Source organism: Rhamphochromis sp. 'chilingali' (genome assembly GCF_963969265.1).
Source record: "Rhamphochromis sp. 'chilingali' genome assembly, chromosome: 10".
In the NCBI taxonomy this organism is placed as follows: domain Eukaryota; kingdom Metazoa; phylum Chordata; class Actinopteri; order Cichliformes; family Cichlidae; genus Rhamphochromis; species Rhamphochromis sp. 'chilingali'.
In genome coordinates, this window is record NC_137937.1 from 11,856,039 (window position 1) to 11,873,480 (window position 17,442).

The following is a 17,442-nucleotide window of genomic DNA, read 5'->3' on the forward strand; positions in this document are numbered from 1 at the left end:
ACCATTAAAACACAAGAAGTCACCCTCCGAATGATGGAAATGCTGAGTGGATTCTTGTGTTGCAGTGCTTCTCACACCTGAGATAGAGGACTCGGGACTGTACAATAAACCTGAACAGGTACTTGAGAGCTTTGAGTGCAGCATAGAGTCTCTCAGTCAGGCCAGGCTCTTCAGCATGGCCCACATAGTAGTTAAGCACCCCGGTTAGCTTCCTGAGAAAGTGAATCAGTTAGACATTAAGGTCTAAGGGGGTAATTATGGTGTGGGAGGAGAAGAAGAGCTGAAAGAATTAAGAATAAACAGCACAAGCTATTAAAAGTATAAATATAGAACGGGGACTCACACGTAAGCCAAGGTGGCGCTGAAGTGCTTGTTGATGTAGGTTTCCAAGACGGGGTTAAAGTGCTGGAATTTGATGTCGCCAATAAGAGTAATTATAAATACCTGGATAAAAGCAAAAGGAACAAGGAGGAAATAAAACTAAAGTCTGTGCAGATTAAAACAGTTCATAAAGGTTATCATTTTATGTAAATGAAAAGTTGTTCACTCCTCTAACGTTATAGAAAGGCTGTATCAAGTAGGCGCTAATGCAAACAGAGCATCACACAGTCACTACTTCACACGAAGTGCCAGGTTTTGGTAAAAAAGTATTAGTTCAAACAATCGGAAAAACATCAAGAGGCAAATGCGCTCAAAGCTGCTATGAATGGCCATATTTCATAAAGTCTGCCATCACAGACAAGAGGGAGGCATGATATGATTTAAATATAGAGATGACAACACACATTTTCATACAGCGCGTCCTAGAAGGCATTCACAGCGTTCCACTTAGCTGTTTGCACGAGAAGTGCCAGATTCAGTTATGTTACAAACGGAAGAAAACAGAGAGACGAGAAAGTTTTAACCCCGATTACTCTGTCACCATCGCACAGCCTGGGTGTGAAAGTCAGATTGCTGCTTTCAGGAGTCATAGTAATAATAAACAGTGGGATCTTGCCAACCTTGGCATAAAAAAAAGAAAGTGTGTGTGTGTTTGCGGGGGTAGGGATCAATCATCTCACAAGCAGTTCTGATGGACTACGCTGGAGCATTAAACGTGTTCAAAAGCCAAAAACACTGGGTGGCTTTTAAGAAGCAGGCACAGGAACTGCATTTATCATCAAGGCTGGTGATCGCAGCAACTTTCGCACAATTTTTGTATATTTCAGAATGAATTTAAATTTGGGAAGGAAAAAAAATTCTAAACTTGTGAAATCAGTTCAGTTTTATTATTATGACTCATTTTCATCCCTGTGAACTGATTCAGCCTGAGAGAACCCAAACTGAAACTCAACAGTAGGATTTAACACATACTGACACTGGCTGCTGTTGCATGTAAACTTTTTTTTTTTGTCAGCTGTCTTTGATGTGTTTTGATCAGCTGACTGAAAATGGGCATATATACTGTACAGTTTGTTCACTGCAACAACAACAGTGCCTGTCATTGGGTAGCCAGAGGACATTGACAGGAAGAGCTCAGCAAGACACTAATCAGGTTAAATCATTTACATTTGATTTGTTGTTTATACTGATGGGATTATGAAAAGGTTTGTTCCACACCCCTGCAATTAAGCAATGGGTTGATCCCAATTATGGAGTGTTTTAATTGTGTTTGGGCTTTTAAACTGATGAGAATCCTAATATTAGGCTATATGCAATTGTAGCTCCTGTGACTAACCAAGGCATTAAACACCGGAGTGTCAAAGGTGTCCTTTTCTGAGGTTTCCATCATGATGTTGAACAGGGCATCGAGAGTGTCCTGGAGGAACTGTGGATTAAACAAAAACCTGTTACAACAATGCCATTAAATACAGTGTTCTAAAACACTCTAGATAATTTTTGTGCATACTTTAACTATCTCGCTTCCTTCCACCTCCATGAGTCTTTGCAAAATCTGGTCAAGATCCTCAGTGTTAGACCTCCAGTTCAAAAGGCCGAGTAGATCCACTAAAGGAGAAAGGGGAGAAAACAAATGAACACACAAAAAGCAGCAGGAGCAACGTCTCCTCTGTTGCCACATCACTTAATGTAATCCACATTAAAAGGCAGAAATTTCAGCATTAATTGAATCAGAAATGCATCAGACAGCATCAACACATCAGCAAAATATTGGCAACACGGATCACTTTAATTAATTTCAAAGCCATCAGCAGGGAGGTCAAATGACAGTATGCTTAGCTATCCATCAACAAAGCTGTTTCATTTCTTAAAACACCACTTGTGACAAGACATCTTTTCATTATGACAGGCTGGAAGGGTGGCAGAAAAAATAAGAGATGAGCCAGATGGTACCATTCTGAGTGAGTTTAGTGGAGCAGGTGAGTGTGGCAAGCTGGAAGCTGTCCTTAGTCACAGGAATGACTCCTGAATGGTGGAACGGCTTTCCCGTTTGCTTCTCCTTCTCCTCCACTTCCGCCCAGGTTGCTGGCAAGGTGAGATAAACCTTAGCATCCTCTGCTTTTTTCACGTCAACCTAGGAAAAGTCAGAAACTAGGGAATGAATCATGAGGTTTCACTGATCAATGGAAATCTAATTTCATATTTATTGACTCTGGAGAGATTCATGAATAATCCATCTACCCATTGTCAGCTATTCAAGACAGGCTTTTTGCATAATTAGATAAAAGCAATAAACATTCTCTTGCTTATCTTAAAGCTCAATGAATTACCTTTAACACAGCATAAATATGTGAAAAGCATCCTGTCCTATACATCATTCCGCAACAATACCTTATAGACGATAAGATCGTGTCTGCCATCTCTCAGCGTGGTTCCGTCTCCTCTCATAAGCCGGACGAAGGCCATGCCAAAGGGCTTCTCTGACTTGTCCCTAGCTGAAGGGCACATAGGAGCATAAAGATGGGAACTCATCCAAGAACACTCACACTAGCTGTGTTTAACATGGTGGCAGCATTACACGTGGGTGTTTGTCATACAAATAAGGCACAGTCACTCACAGTCCTGGGAGGATCTGTGTCTAAACATCACCCTCAAGTGGCAGCGGCACACGTCTTCAATGGGAATCGTCACCTTGCAAGGACAAGGAAAAAAAAGGTACTGGAATTAGGAAATGTGCTAATACAGGATTATGCATATGGAACAAATGCAGTTGGGAGATTTACATATAGCGCATTCAACCAATGCAGTCCCAACAGATTATTGTATAAATTGAGCCACAGCAAATCCATTTTGAAAAGAAATCTCATTAGATAACATGACGGCACAGAGCTGCTCATGTGGGTGCTTGCTGTGAGCTTACCTTCGCTGTTTCATTCCAACAAGGCTGCTTCACCTGGTAGTAAATGACAGACTTGTACTCCGTTATGCCATCATAACCGGCTCCAGGGAATATGGCTTTCTAAAGACATTAAAGGAAGAGATTAGTTTACATGACAGGAACATCTTCAATGTTCTTTCTGCTGTTTTCAATTGTCTCTAACTTTTTTCTTTTTTGGTTAAAGTACAGCAAAGCACATAAATTGCTACATGTAATCAATACAGAGTTACAAAATGTCAGTTATCAGTTAGATAATGATGCAGCAATACGGATGGTCTCCCACCAAAGGATTTTAAGAAACAATTTAGCTTGAATAATTTGGTAGATCCCTCCTTCACATCATCCACTGCCGCTTATCTGAGTTTGGGTCATAGTTGAAGCCCCAACTTCCCTCACCCAAGCCACCTCTTCCAGCTCATCTCAAGGGACACAGAGTTGTTTCCAATCCAGCTGAGAGATATAATTTCTCTGTTGAGTCCTAGCTCTGCCCTGGGGCCTCCTCCTATTAGGACTTGCCCGAAACTAGTTGGTTTCCAAGAGGCATCCTAATCAGATGCCTAATCCACCTCAACTGGCTCCTTTCAATGTCAAGGAGCAGCAGTTCTACTCCAAGTCCCTCTCAAATGACTGAACTCTAACCCTATCACTTCAGGGAGAACCCTGCTACCCTTTGAAGCAAACTCATTTATCTGCAACCTAATTTTTTCAGTCACTACCCAGAGCTCATGACCAGAGGTGAGGGTAGCAACTTAGATTGGCCAATAAGTCGTCTGCTTTGCTTTAACAACAGATTATTACAATGTCTGCTTCACTGAGGACGTGGCGCCAATCTGTTTGTCAATCTCATGCTACACTCTCCCATCACTTTTGAACAAGACAGCAAGTGACTCAAATCCTCCATTTGGGGTAGTAATTCATCCTGGTCTAGGAGTGAGCACTCCACCCTATTTTGAGTGGCCTCAGACTTTGAAGGTGTTGATTCTCATTCCAACAGTCCCACACTTTGCTGCTAGTTATGAAGTTATCATGGATATCATTGGATTGGAAAGACAAGTCTCATTCTGGAGACACTCATATGGATCTTAAAAAGCTGCAGGTATTTATTAAACCAATGGGAAGAATTCTGCAAATAGCTGGAAGCAACAAAACAAGCTTCAACTCCAAATTATGTTTTACAAAATCCACAATAGGGCATATTTATTGGTGAATCTCATCAATAATCTCTAACAGAGAGGTATGGGGCAACTTGAGTAAGTGAACTGTGCTTTCCAGTTTTTATAGACTAGTGTTTACTAAACAGAAAAAAAACAGAACTTCTGATTGTTGATAAGTGAAATAGAACACTTTTCTATCTTTAGGGCTGTCCACAACCACATGTATACTGTCACAATTATATGACTTATATAAAGATGCCATTCAGTAAGCTGCATTAAGATCAAATTAAATTACATTTTTTTTTAAATGTCATTCACTGGTCTATTTTACCTCCATGGGATTGCCTTCATCATCGTGCACACTCAGTATGACCTCTACATTTTTGGGGGTCTTCTTTTTACCACGGTCAAATTCTCCTTGTAGCAAGGTTACATAAATATCATTCCTCACGTTTCCTGGATGAGGGATAACAGACGATCAGAAGGTTGTGTTGAGAAATTTTAAAAAAGCCCCTCACAGCTTCGTGAGCAATTAAAATGAGCATGACCGTCGTGAGAACTGCCCATCAACAAAGGCTTTAATTCACCAGGGAGGATGATTTCTGGAAAGCCCATTTTCCTGACGATAGCGGTGCTGCGGTCCACAAAGTGGGGGTAGTCCTTTCTGACTTGGGCAAGGTCCCCTGGGAGAAGCTTCATGGTCACAAACAGCCCTGCCAGCAAACATGTAAAGAAATTCAATGAGGCAGACTGCACCTTGCAGACCCCTCACACATCAATTATTTTCCTCAAAGCAAAAAAAAGGTCAATTTAGAGCAACCCTCTAAAATCACAGGGGAACACACGGTCTGTGAGCACTTCATTTTACCCTGGCCTTTGTGATTGACCTCCCGCGTGGCAATGACTTTGTTGAAGACAGCTGTGAGGGGCTCATTCTCTCCTATGACTCGAGAAGGGATGCGCGGAGACATGATGAGCTGCCTCTGACGGATGTAGGTTTCCATAGCTATCCTAAGAAGGAAATATAGAGGTGACAATACAATGAAAGTAAAAAAAAAAAAAAGAATCAACTGCCAGCATCTTTGACAGGTGACAAACAAATGGACGGAAGAGCTGCGAAGGCACTGTGAGGCTTTCTGGAGTTTTTGACAACACGCACCATCTCTCCCAGATCCCTGCTGCTCTGCTCGAGTGACTACAGCAGAGAAAATCTGCTTAAAATACTAGCACTACTCTAACTTTTAATAAGACAAACACCAATGTGTATAAATTTGAAATCTCTTTATAGATTTCCAAAAAAAGAATCGATCAGTTTTGATCTTTAAAGTACTTTAAAGCCCTTGACCACATTTTTAGTTTACAGTTACACTACTATGGAAGTACTCAGCGAGGTTAGCCAAACATCTTTGTATCAGAAAACAGAATTACACAGTGCCGACGCTGTAATTACACAGAAGGGAATAATCACAAAACTCTATTGTAGTGGTTTAGTAACAAGGAACAAGGAAAGCAGAAACGTGTCAGCTAAGGTTTCACTGTCAGGTTTCTGTGTGCTGCAAAAGCATATATCACATTAAATCAATGAAATGTTGTGTTTTTACTCTTCTACAATGTTGGATTAGCTTTCAGTTCTCCAACACCATGCTATGGCTAGTCTGCTCTACCTGTGACTGCAGGTTAACACAGCAGATCGGGGTGTTAATCAAGGGCCAAAATAGGCCCAGCAAAAGGTCCCAGCTGGTCCACTGGATGGCTTTTTAAGGTGTAAAATTAGCAGAGAAAGAAAATCAATGGGTTTTTTTTGTTTTTTTGGAGGGGTTACTTTATTTTGCACCACAAAGCATGGTGTTACAGGCTGTTAAGGACGAGTCGCATCACGAGAGCTGTTGTCCAAACCATTAATTTAATCTGAGACAGAGGTCTGAATCATCATCACTTTTACAGCCTTCTTGCCGACAAAGACATCACCCAAGGCTTTTACATAATGATATTAGACTAAGACAGTTAAGCCGACACACTGTGCTGACAGCAAACTGAATGTAGAAAAACTGAGACGTGTTGTTGTAACTGCATTTTTCTTGCAGCATCTCATGCTGTTTTGTAAATGGAAAGTTTATTAAATATGAACGTTTATGTATCTATGAACGTTTTTTTTTTATATGTTAGGTTATTATTTAGTTATTCTACTTCACCAGACCAGCTCAGATTAAACTGGGCAATGTGTGTCCCAAGATGTAAGGTGAACTCTAGAGTTTGCTACAGACAGCTTGCCAAAACTGGTGATCTCAATCGGTTCCATCTCACAGCCTTTCACCACGTTCAATGCTCAGGAGAAAAATGTAACAGTGTCTCGTTGTAGTTATTTATTTATTTATTTTTATCTTGTGTTCAATTAAAAATTTACTTACCCTGGTCTATTTATATTTACCTAATTGTTCGTACAGTGCGAAAACATTTACTCTGTTAATGAAATGAAAAAAAAAAATCATTAACCTGTCAAGGCTGGAAAGCTTAAAACGCTCAGCGGTGCAATCTTTCCTTTGTATATGTCCAAACAAAAACTAATATTTATCTGAAGGCTTGCATATTTCCTGTCAGATACAAAGCACATAGGGCCAAAGTCTTTCAAGATAAGAAGGATGCCACGAATTGAAAATTTAAATCAGTATTATTTTTTGGTCTCTACCTTCTCAAAAAGACAGAGTGATCTGTTCTAGAGTGAAAAGAAAAGAAAAACTGAGGTTAAAACTTGGTAAAATTTGTACAGAAGCCAGAAATGAGTCGAGATATTTTTGGCTCTCTTCCATCTACGATCCCTGTGAACATATGACTGTCATTGTTTATCTCCCCCCTCCCCCTCCAGTTTGTAGGTGCCCTAAAAACATGATCTTGAAGCTTCTCTTTCATTTAGAACTGCAAAAAGTGTTTTGTCCTTGAAATACAGTGTAGGAAAAGTCGAACTGCAGCCTTGGAAAAAGAAAAAAAAGCAAACGTAATGGAACACAGTTGGCAGTAAGTATAACTCGAGAGCTATTCATGTTCTTATGAATTATTTGTGCTCAATTGAGTTGCGTTACAAAACAAGACCGAGCCTGTAAACAGCAAAAATATGACAACATTAGAGGACTCACTGCTGAAAGGGGATGAAATGCTGTTTGTCCTCGTCATCTATTTTGCCGTGGGCAATGTCTGTTATGTCCATAACTGCAATGACAAACACATTGACACATTCACAGTAAGGATGCAGACTGAAAAAGACGAGCTAATTAACTAGATTTGACAGCGTTTTCTAGTAAATGCCAAAACGACAGCAAAATGGGAATCACCTTTTTTCTGTTTTATTTTTTAAAGAGCTCGGAAAGTTAATTAACTTATAAGTCTGGAAAGTGTATTTTCCACGTCTGAAAAAGAAGCCGAGCCAGGTGTTGGATCTCGCTCACCTGTTGCCTGGCGCAGCAGAAAGCCAGCTTAGTAAGATATATTGAGCGGTCTTGATCTTGCCTTTGAATTGTTCATTTCACCCGGATCTTTTCCTAGAATGCTTTTTTTTTTTTTTAAACGCTTTTTCCCTGGCTAAGAATAATATGACTTCTGAGTTGAATGTTCATTCTGACTCCGGTTTCAGTCCATTTGCTGGAACACCAGAGGAAAACCATTTCCCATCAAATCCACTAATCATCTGGCCGAAAACAAAAAGACAGTTGCTAAACCAATTTTCCTCCGACTGCCTTGCCAAGGCAGAGTGAAGGCATTTTCTAGGTCAGGAAGCAGGTGTTCCCATTTCGTTTCGACACATGGATCTTTCATTTCTCCACCTCAACAAAACTATTCATGCATCTGTACCACGAGAGAGGGCTAGCTTTTTCTTTTTTTCCTTCTTAAATTGAACTTTTATACTGCTCTTACAAATATTAGGACATAAAAAAGTCCCTCACCGGCCACACCAAACGGTCTCCTAAGTCCACCTGTTTGTTTCTTGCCCTCTTTCAGCTCCATGCTGCCCACTCTGATGATCTGGCACACCAGGAAGAGTCGCTGCCTCATCAAGTCAGTGCTGCTCAGGTCCTGGACACAGAAGACACACAAAAGATTATTTATTATGGCACTGCGAGAGATAAGGTGCATTAGGTACAAAAGGCAGTGACTCTACTTGCCAGTCATTGTGTACACACACAGGGCTGGAGCTGAGGACCAGATGGAAAATATTTCCATGATAAAGGAGTGGAGTAAAAGCTTTAAACACATCGCCTTCCCAGCATGTTTATATGCTTATTTTTCTCAAGGTTTTTACTTTTCAAAGGACTATCCACTTGTGTGCTTTGCTATAATCTTAAACTGTACACCTTGATTAATGTGGCTTTATCACACTCCAAACCACTAGCTCCTGATGGCACACATGGAGGTTAACACAGTGACTTGATTACAGAGCACCGCTTATTAACTTAAGCAGAAGCAACATAATGGAGGCGAATGCATTCAAATTTTCAATGATGTGCTGTGAGTGAGCCATTCAGTGAAACTTTTAGTAAATTAGGAGCAATCCAGACGCTAATTGTCTTCTTTGTCACAGACTTCAGGCGGCGCTTGGATTGTTTAAATCTGAAAGAGAGGGAACGCACTGTGGTGGGTAGGGATTTGGTTACCGTGAATAGCGCTGGCAGGTTGTTGAGTTTTTCAATTTCTTTAGGCATTCCCGTACTGTCCCAGCGCACCAGGAAGTTCTCACTGCAAAAATTTAAATAAAAGTCACAGTTAGAGACGGCGTTATCTGAAACCAAAGCCAGTGATGTAAAAGCAGCATTATTTTATGTCTCACCCAATAAAATCCAAAAGTTTCCAGAAAAAAATTTCAAGTGTCTGCATATTTTAAATGCCATAATTATAAGAGCCTAGATATCCCTGTAGGCCTTACCAAACATAGGAGGATGCAGCCATCCTAAAAGAATCATCACCAGCCGGTCATTATTGGTATTTCTGTCAGGACCATTTTAGTCAAAACAAGACTGATTCCATCTGCAGTAAATTATATTTGGCGGTACATCCCTGTTCTGGGACCTCCCCGAGAGCACACATCCCTGCATTTCCATGCACAAATATGGAAAAATGCAGGTTGGACAGCAGCGAGACACCCCCACAGAACAGAGCATCCCATAACAATGCACATGACATCAAAGCTGCATCTACACAGGAAGTGATTTGCAGCAACGTGGTGACCATAGAAAGCCAATGTCATTCAGGGTGGCTTTAAGCAATGCTGTCAACACGAAGCAGGTGGGTCATCTCCGTGGCAAGCCAGTGAAGTGAATACTAATAAGAATGCAGAATAACAGAATAGACCAGCATCACGGAACATGACATCCGAGCGGCATTGAGGAGAGTTAACACAAGGAAAGCGGCGGGACCAGACGGCATCACCGGCCGTCTGCTACGCTGCTGTGCTGACCAGCTAGCAGGTGTGTTCACTTACATCTTCAACGAGTCCCTGGCGAAGTCTGTGGTCCCCACATGCTTCAAAAGATCCACCATCATCCCTGTGCCCAAGAACAGCAAACCCTCATCCCTGAACGATTACCGGCCAGTTGCACTGACCTCGGTAGTAATGAAGGTGTTTGAGAGGCTGCTGAAGAACATCATCTCCTCCTCCATCCCAAACACCACAGATCCGATGCAGTTCGCCTACAGATCCAACAGATCCACAGAGGATGCCATCGCCCACGTCCTACACACCACTCTCAGCCACGTGGACAAGAAACAGGGTAACTATGTGCGAATGCTGTTTGTTGATTATAGTTCAGCGTTTAACACAATAGTGCCCTGCAGACTGTTCACAAAGCTGAGGGATCTGGGACTTAACAGCCGTCTGTGTGCATGGGTGTTGGACTTCCTCACTGGCAGAACTCAGGTGGTGAGGGTGGGTAGATGCGTCTCTAACAGCATCACCATCAACACAGGAGCACCTCAGGGATGTGTCCTCTCGCCACTGCTCTACTCCCTCTACACTTCAGACTGTGTGGCCACCCATGGCTCCAACACCATTGTGAACTTTGCTGATGACACAGTGGTGTTGGGTGCCATCTCCAACAACGATGAGGCGGCCTACATGGATGAAGTGAAGAATCTGGCATCATGGTGCCAGGACAACCACCTCCAGCTGAACGTCAGCAAGACCAAGGAGCTGGTGGTGGACTTCAGAAGGGGTCAGCACAGAGACTACAAGCCCATTATCATCAATAGAGCTCCAGTGGAGAGGGTGCAGTCCTTCAAGTGTCTTGGTGTCCACATCTCCTCAGACCTGACATGGGCTGCCCACATTCAGGTCCAGGCTAGGCAGCGCCTGTATCACCTACGACAACTGAGGAAGTTCAGGGTCTCTCCAAAGATCCTCAGGATTTTCTATACAGGTGCTGTGGAGAGCATCCTCACACAGAACATGACATCGTGGTTTGGGAACAGCTGTGTGAAGGACCAAAAAGCTCTCCAGAGAGTGATCCGTACAGCAGAACACTGCTGCAGGATTGCTCTCCCCCCGCTTCAGGACACCTACACCAGGAGATGCCGGACTAGAGCAGCGCAGATACTGAAGGACCCGCCCCATCCTGGCAACAAACTGTTCCAACTTCTGCAATCTGGTAGAAGGTGAACCTTGAATACTGAAGAGTGATGCATGACAGGCTACATTTTAGGACTATCTAGGCAACCGGAATTTCAACTAGCAACCAACTGTGAAGTTCAATGCGATGCTTAACATTCAAATCACTCCGTGTGTGACGGCAGCTTCAGTGAGACAAAGCACGAGTAGCATGAAACGATGGAGGTGGGTTGTAAAGCAACTTGCAGAAACAGCAATAAGAGCTTGCAGGCCAGCAGCTTAAACAGCAAACCACGAATAATATCTGCCAGCCATCTGCTGATGTAGTGAGGCACTGAGGTCAGCTGGTCAGCCTGGGTTTTCTCGCCAAGTCTGACTTCTTTCAGCTTTAGCCCTGCCAGATCTAAAGCTATTTGTTGCACTTAAAATGTTCCATCTACAAGATCTCAACGTCTGAGCGTAAAGTGAAAACAGTGTCATTTCCACTCGTTGCGTTTGTACGTGGTGGGTCAGATATGAGCATCGGCAGTATGACTGTTTCGAGGTTTTGCACCACTAATTTGTCTAACATTCAGTTAGCAAAATGTTTACTTTTTAAAGGTTGCTTTAATCACTTCCATTATTTATGCGGGTATAATGTCTAACAGCAAATAGAGACGGTAGTTTTCTACACCAGCAAGCAGATGAATGCCTAACAACGATCAGCCTTGAGTGCTAATTTAAAGCAGAGCTGTGCTGAGTTATTTGACGATAATCCACAACCTCCAGCCATTATTACATTTGTTTTCCCCATTGCATTACATAAATAATTGCAATTCCTAATTTTTCACTTTAGCAGTTGTAGTATTGCGAGCCATTAATACTTCTTTAAAAGTTTTCTGATCAATTATATAAACATTGTGAACATTTCTATAGACTTTTAGAGGCATAGACGAGCGCAAACTATCGAACGGCAAACTTGTTTAGTTGTCGAGTTAAGAGAAAAAAACAAAAAACAAAAAAAACAAGCTAACCTGATGAATTCAGACTGATCCGGGTCATACAGAGACATTAGCAGCTCGGCATCTTCTCCAATGTTACACACAAAGTTTTTCAAGTTCATGAACAAGCTGTAGGTGTGCACTGTACTGAAAAGAGTCTGACGCCTCATTTCCAGGTTCTGTAGCCGTGTCTGGATGAAAACAAGGCCGGAAACAGTGAGTGGACAACAACATTAAATGAAACTGACAGCCAGTGATAGTATCAACAAATCGGAACTGTGCCTTCTCCTCTTGTATCCTGTCATCAACGCTGCGGGAGGCGGTCTCATGGGCCCGGAACAGGCTGACCGTACTAGTCCTGTCAGGATTCAGCATGTTTCCCGCTTCATCCCGCACCACCAGGTCCAGACCCAGAATCCTGAGCAAGCCAGAGGATCAACACAGCATCAAATAAGTTTACAGAAGCAATTTTAAAAGGCTCACCCATACAACCTGAGGAGATTTTACAACAATAATAGTTCCTAAAGGAAAAAAAAAAAAAAAGGATTCATACCGGTTTCCATAATCAATCTTTGCTGTGACTTTCTTTTTGAGCTCTACAAGGTCATCCTTGGGCAGCGTTCCTGACACTATCTGAGATCGATATTCGATGAGGCTGTAGGCCATCTGCTGCACAGTCCTGAACAAAATTGTCTTGTTCTCCTGCCAGTTAAACAGGTTTTATTATAAGTAATACCTTTCTTCAGAGGAATGAAGAGCAATGAAACTTTATAACAAAAGTGTGTCAAAGGGGTGAAAAACAGAGGTGCACGGAACTGTGTGTACAAAAGTCAAAGTGGCAGATAAAAGAAAAAAGTCTCCACATACCACATACAGCTTCTGCCATATCTGGGCCCATTCCCTCAGAGTAGCTCCGAGCTCTTGTACCAGGGGTAAATCGGCCGGAATAATTATTTCCTGCTGGCTACCAGCCACAAAAAGAGAATAGAAAGACATTGGAAAAGTGGCTCATCACTCATAGATCATGTCATATAATTTGGATAGATTCAAGTGCTTTTCTATACATGATAAATAGGTGGATGGTTTCCTTACACAGCCAAGAAAAGCATTACTGAGTCCTCACTTATGATAATTGTAAGTGCACTGCTATGTTGCTGGCAAAACACAAGGCTGGACAGCAAACCAAAAGCAGAGCAGATTATCATCAAAATGATCTGTTTACTGATATGTGATCTCACCCTATTCCCTCAACCGTAGCCTCCTTTAAGTGGATGTAGGAAGCAGGGAAAATGCCCTGAAGAAAAAGAAAAATTTCATAGTGATCAGTAAATTACACACACACATACACACCAAGACAATGATGATAATATAGCACTATTGCCCATACCTTTTGTGATTTCCTGCGTAGAGCATAGCCCCTATACCAGCCTAAGAAGACATAAATTACCCAACAAAAACGTTACACTGAGGGATAGAGCGAGATAGGAGTGATGTCAGGAGGACAATGTAATAGACTCATTTACATTACTATGCATAACACACTGAGTGCCAGTTAGTTCAACATCTCATTTAAGTTCCTGTGTCAGCTTGCTTTAGATTAGGGGAAAGAGGGATGTGTCGGGGCCTGCTGTGTGCTTATGCTTGCTCACCTTCAAATTTCTCAAGTATGTGCACCGTGTCCCCCACTTGTAGACACAGCTCCTGTTCGCCACTGGCATCATAATTGTAGATCACTGAAGGACAAAGCAGGACTGTCTCATAATGTGAATCTTACACACACACACACACACACACACACACACACACACACACACACACACACACACACACACACACACACACACACACAACAAAAACTGTTAACCAAAAAAAATTAAATAAAAAGGTTCGGGCAGACAGATTGATTGACGAGTTTTGTTCCTCCTCAAGGTCCGGTGAATTACTGCAAAAACCCCAAATCCCTTTTCAATCACTTATTGCACAGAGGAGCAAGTCTGTTTTAAAAGAAGTTCTGGATCAGAGGTTTGCAGTTTCTCACTGGAAAAAAGAAACCAATTCAACCTCCATGTCACAGAGCACGCACGCGCAGCAGAGAGGATCTTGATCTTTGATTTATTCCTCATCTTATTGCGTTTTCTAAAAGCAGGCAGTGTGTTTGTGCAGCACGCCTGTGTGACTCAAACCTCTAAAGCGTTTGTGCTATTTTTAATTGAATTGGATGCCTTCGGGCTGTGATTAACGTTCCAGTAAATAGACCGCGCCGGAGCAGGTAGTTGCAGTGTCAAACGTGAGGAGTACCGCTAAAAAAGCAATAGCATCAGACTCTCCCTATATCCGATAACATGCGTGCTGTGACCTTTGGTCGGCAGTTACACTTGCAGCCTGTGTTTCTGCCAAGTGACTCACCTGCAAGCGCTGCCCCTCCCTGTGCTCATTTTTAACCTTGCAGCTTTCCTGGAGGCAGCTCCTATCTTTTCCTTTTTAGCCGTTTACCAGGACAGACATTGGAGGGGTTAATACAAGAAAATGCTTGTGCGTAAAAACATATGTACACTCACTCATATACACACACATGCGCGCGCGCATAAAACTGCAAAAGAGAAACCTTGGCAAACACTACTGTAGCAAAGGTCTTATTCACGACTTGAGGGAGCTGCAATAACGCGCAGCCACTCATTCTCACAGTAAGATGGAGGAACTATGAGCAGAGCTCTGCCCTGACTTGCATGGTGATAATGCTTGTTGCTGGAGGCCAGATTTCACTGCACGCTCCAACTGGCTCAGCTTATCACACCTCAGTCTGAATACCAAAACTTGACAAATCACTGAATGTGACTGCTTTTCCTTCTCTTTGACTTCCTCCTCATCGGCTTTCCATAAAACACATTTTTGCTTGAGACTTTGTTTGCATTTCTGCGCAAAAAAAACTCCTGGAATATCACGTTGGCTTTTGACGGCTGTTTTGTTAGGAGCACCTGGACAGGTGTGAGGTTCTTCCTTGTGTCAACAAAATAGACAGCTAGTGCAACCTAATAATAGTTCAACTTTTCCTGCTTTTGAACATGAACATGAACAGAAGCCACAGATGTTGTTTTCCAATCCCAAATCTAAAAAAAAAAAAAAAAGATGGTGTGCAAAATGTAAATAATAACAGATTCCAATGTTTTGTAGAGCTCAGAAACACAATTCTATTTACAACAGAACAAAGTCTCAAATGTTTAAAGTGAGAAAATGTATCACTGTAAGAAAAGAAGTTGGGATGCAGAAACAAAAGGATGAAGATGTAAGGGGAAGAAAAAAAATAGCTGCTAAAACTGCAGCTAAAGAGGTTAATGGGGAGAAATCTCTGTGCGCAAGGACAATGGAAGTTAGTATTGCATGCCCATGCTCTTTGGGCCCTCAGGCAGCACTGCATTAAAAACAGACATGATTCTGTCATGCAAATCACTGCATGGGCTCAGGAATACTTCCACAAGTGGCATAGACAAATGCAGGGTAAAGCTCTATTGTGCAAAGAAGAAGCTGTATGTGAACATGATCCAGAAACACTGCTGTTTACTCTGAGCCAAGTTCATTTAAAATGGACAAACTGGAAAACTGTGGTGAGACTAATCCAAATTTTAAATTCTTCTTGTAAGTCCTCCCGACTAAAAAAAAAAAAGAGAGGGACGATCTGTTGCTCAGCAAAAAAGCCTGTATCTCTGACGGTCTGGGGATCCATTAGTGTCTATGGAATTGGGAGCTTTGATTATGTCTTTTGAGCCTAGGGCTTCCATTTTTCAGCAAGACAATGCAAAAACCACATACTGCATCTATTACAATAGCATGACTTAATAATAGAAGAATCCGGTTGCTGAACTGGCCTGTCTGTCGCCGAAACCTTTCACCAACTGAAAACATTTGGCCCATCATGAAATGAGAAATGGGGGACTGCTGAGCAGCTATAATCCTGTCAGACAAGAACGGGACAACATTCCTCTCCCAAAAGTCCAATAAATGGTCTCCTCAGCGCCCAGATATTTTTGACTTTTGTTAATAGAAGAGGGGACGCTATACAGTAGTAAACATGGCCCCCCTGACCCAACTTTTTTGAGACATGTTGCTGTCATCAAATTCAAATGTAACTTATTTGTTTTTCCTGAAATGGTAGATTTTCTCATTTTAAACAACTGATGTGGTTTCTATGTTCGATTGCGAATAAAATGTGTGTTTATGAGATTTGCAAATCATTGCATTCACTTTTCATTTACAGTTTACACAGTCTGAACTTTTTTGGAATCGTCTTTGTATTTAAAAAGAAGTTACAGGCATACTATGAATCACCAGGAAATTAATTATATATGCAGCCAGAATATGTGCACTGAAGAAAATGACATCTGCCTCTAGTCAAGCCAAGAGTGACAATGGGCCATTCACCAACTTGACAGTGTCCGGGCCTGGCAAGAGCCACACTGTCTAAAGCAAAAGCATCAGTCTGGGCTCTGGCAGCAAAGCTAATCTGTGCCACTCTGAGGCACCCTGTCTTCCTCTTAAACTTCAAATGCTGAGCCTGTAGCTACTGTTGTAAAGTCCAATAAAGCTCTATCGGCACAAGTTCAAGTTAATGAGCATGCTAATGTTAAATCAGAGTCAGCCTGATTCCCCCTAAATGATTTACCATAGAGGTGCACTAGCCAACAATTAAAGAACACCCCAGTCGAAGAGTTTGGGCAGCCGCTGGCAGCTCATCAAAGTTAACACAATACAATGAGAATCTATTGTTCTTAGTGCTGACTGGGCATGAAAGGACCATTGCATGACCAAGATAAAACAACACAGCATTAAAAGAAAAAAGAAAAAAAACAGCTTTAAATGATGAAAGAATCAATTTCTGAAAGAAATCCTTGAAAATGTTACTATACAAATCCTCTGCATTCAATGTAGAAAAGCCTTCAGTGCAGTAAAAAAAAAATAACATAAAGTCCATAATGGGATAGAAATACTAAGTGCCACGCTGCACGGGGTTTGATGCACAGGCAGCATATTCATTTATACAAAATCAAATCACTTTTCAGATGCAACTACTAAAATATTATTATTTCCTCCTATAAACTACCACTCAGTGATGTATCACATCCAGTATCTCTTGTGGCATACAAATGTCATACACTACCAAAAGCAGGGACAGGTTCAGTTAGTATCTCTCCAAAAAGCCATTAGATAAGTAAGTCTATTAAGGTTTGCTTTTGAGCCAATTCTCCCCCGGCAGCATTTCTCAAAAGGTAAAGGCCTCACAAGAAAAGCCTCGAGCCTCCCATCTCCTTGTCTAGACAGCCAGAAATGATCTTAAAACTGTGCTCCAGCTAATAAGTCTTTTTATGTTATCCATAAATCAGAAAGTTAATTCTCAAGTTCAAAGCAAAA

At 41.8% G+C, this 17,442-nt stretch overlaps 1 protein-coding gene across 4 annotated transcripts in view; it reads right to left on the bottom strand.

Annotated features, from left to right (window-relative positions):
* The window catches only part of dock5 (dedicator of cytokinesis 5), a 39,503-nt gene that overhangs the window by 17,734 nt on the left and 4,327 nt on the right, over positions 1 to 17,442 (bottom strand). For all 4 annotated transcript variants that reach the window (XM_080895075.1, XM_080895074.1, XM_080895076.1 and 1 more), the window contains exons 2-22: positions 13,689 to 13,772; positions 13,427 to 13,467; positions 13,278 to 13,333; positions 12,907 to 13,003; positions 12,593 to 12,741; positions 12,322 to 12,457; positions 12,073 to 12,230; positions 9,114 to 9,195; positions 8,406 to 8,535; positions 7,602 to 7,674; positions 5,339 to 5,481; positions 5,058 to 5,183; positions 4,802 to 4,926; positions 3,299 to 3,397; positions 2,997 to 3,069; positions 2,770 to 2,873; positions 2,332 to 2,512; positions 1,889 to 1,986; positions 1,718 to 1,807; positions 344 to 444; positions 78 to 212 (exon numbers count right to left, since the gene is read on the bottom strand). In XM_080895075.1, coding sequence (XP_080751201.1) covers positions 78 to 212; positions 344 to 444; positions 1,718 to 1,807; positions 1,889 to 1,986; positions 2,332 to 2,512; positions 2,770 to 2,873; positions 2,997 to 3,069; positions 3,299 to 3,397; positions 4,802 to 4,926; positions 5,058 to 5,183; positions 5,339 to 5,481; positions 7,602 to 7,674; positions 8,406 to 8,535; positions 9,114 to 9,195; positions 12,073 to 12,230; positions 12,322 to 12,457; positions 12,593 to 12,741; positions 12,907 to 13,003; positions 13,278 to 13,333; positions 13,427 to 13,467; positions 13,689 to 13,772 — 2,281 coding nt within the window. The remainder of the gene's footprint in view (positions 1 to 77; positions 213 to 343; positions 445 to 1,717; positions 1,808 to 1,888; positions 1,987 to 2,331; positions 2,513 to 2,769; positions 2,874 to 2,996; positions 3,070 to 3,298; positions 3,398 to 4,801; positions 4,927 to 5,057; positions 5,184 to 5,338; positions 5,482 to 7,601; positions 7,675 to 8,405; positions 8,536 to 9,113; positions 9,196 to 12,072; positions 12,231 to 12,321; positions 12,458 to 12,592; positions 12,742 to 12,906; positions 13,004 to 13,277; positions 13,334 to 13,426; positions 13,468 to 13,688; positions 13,773 to 17,442) is intronic.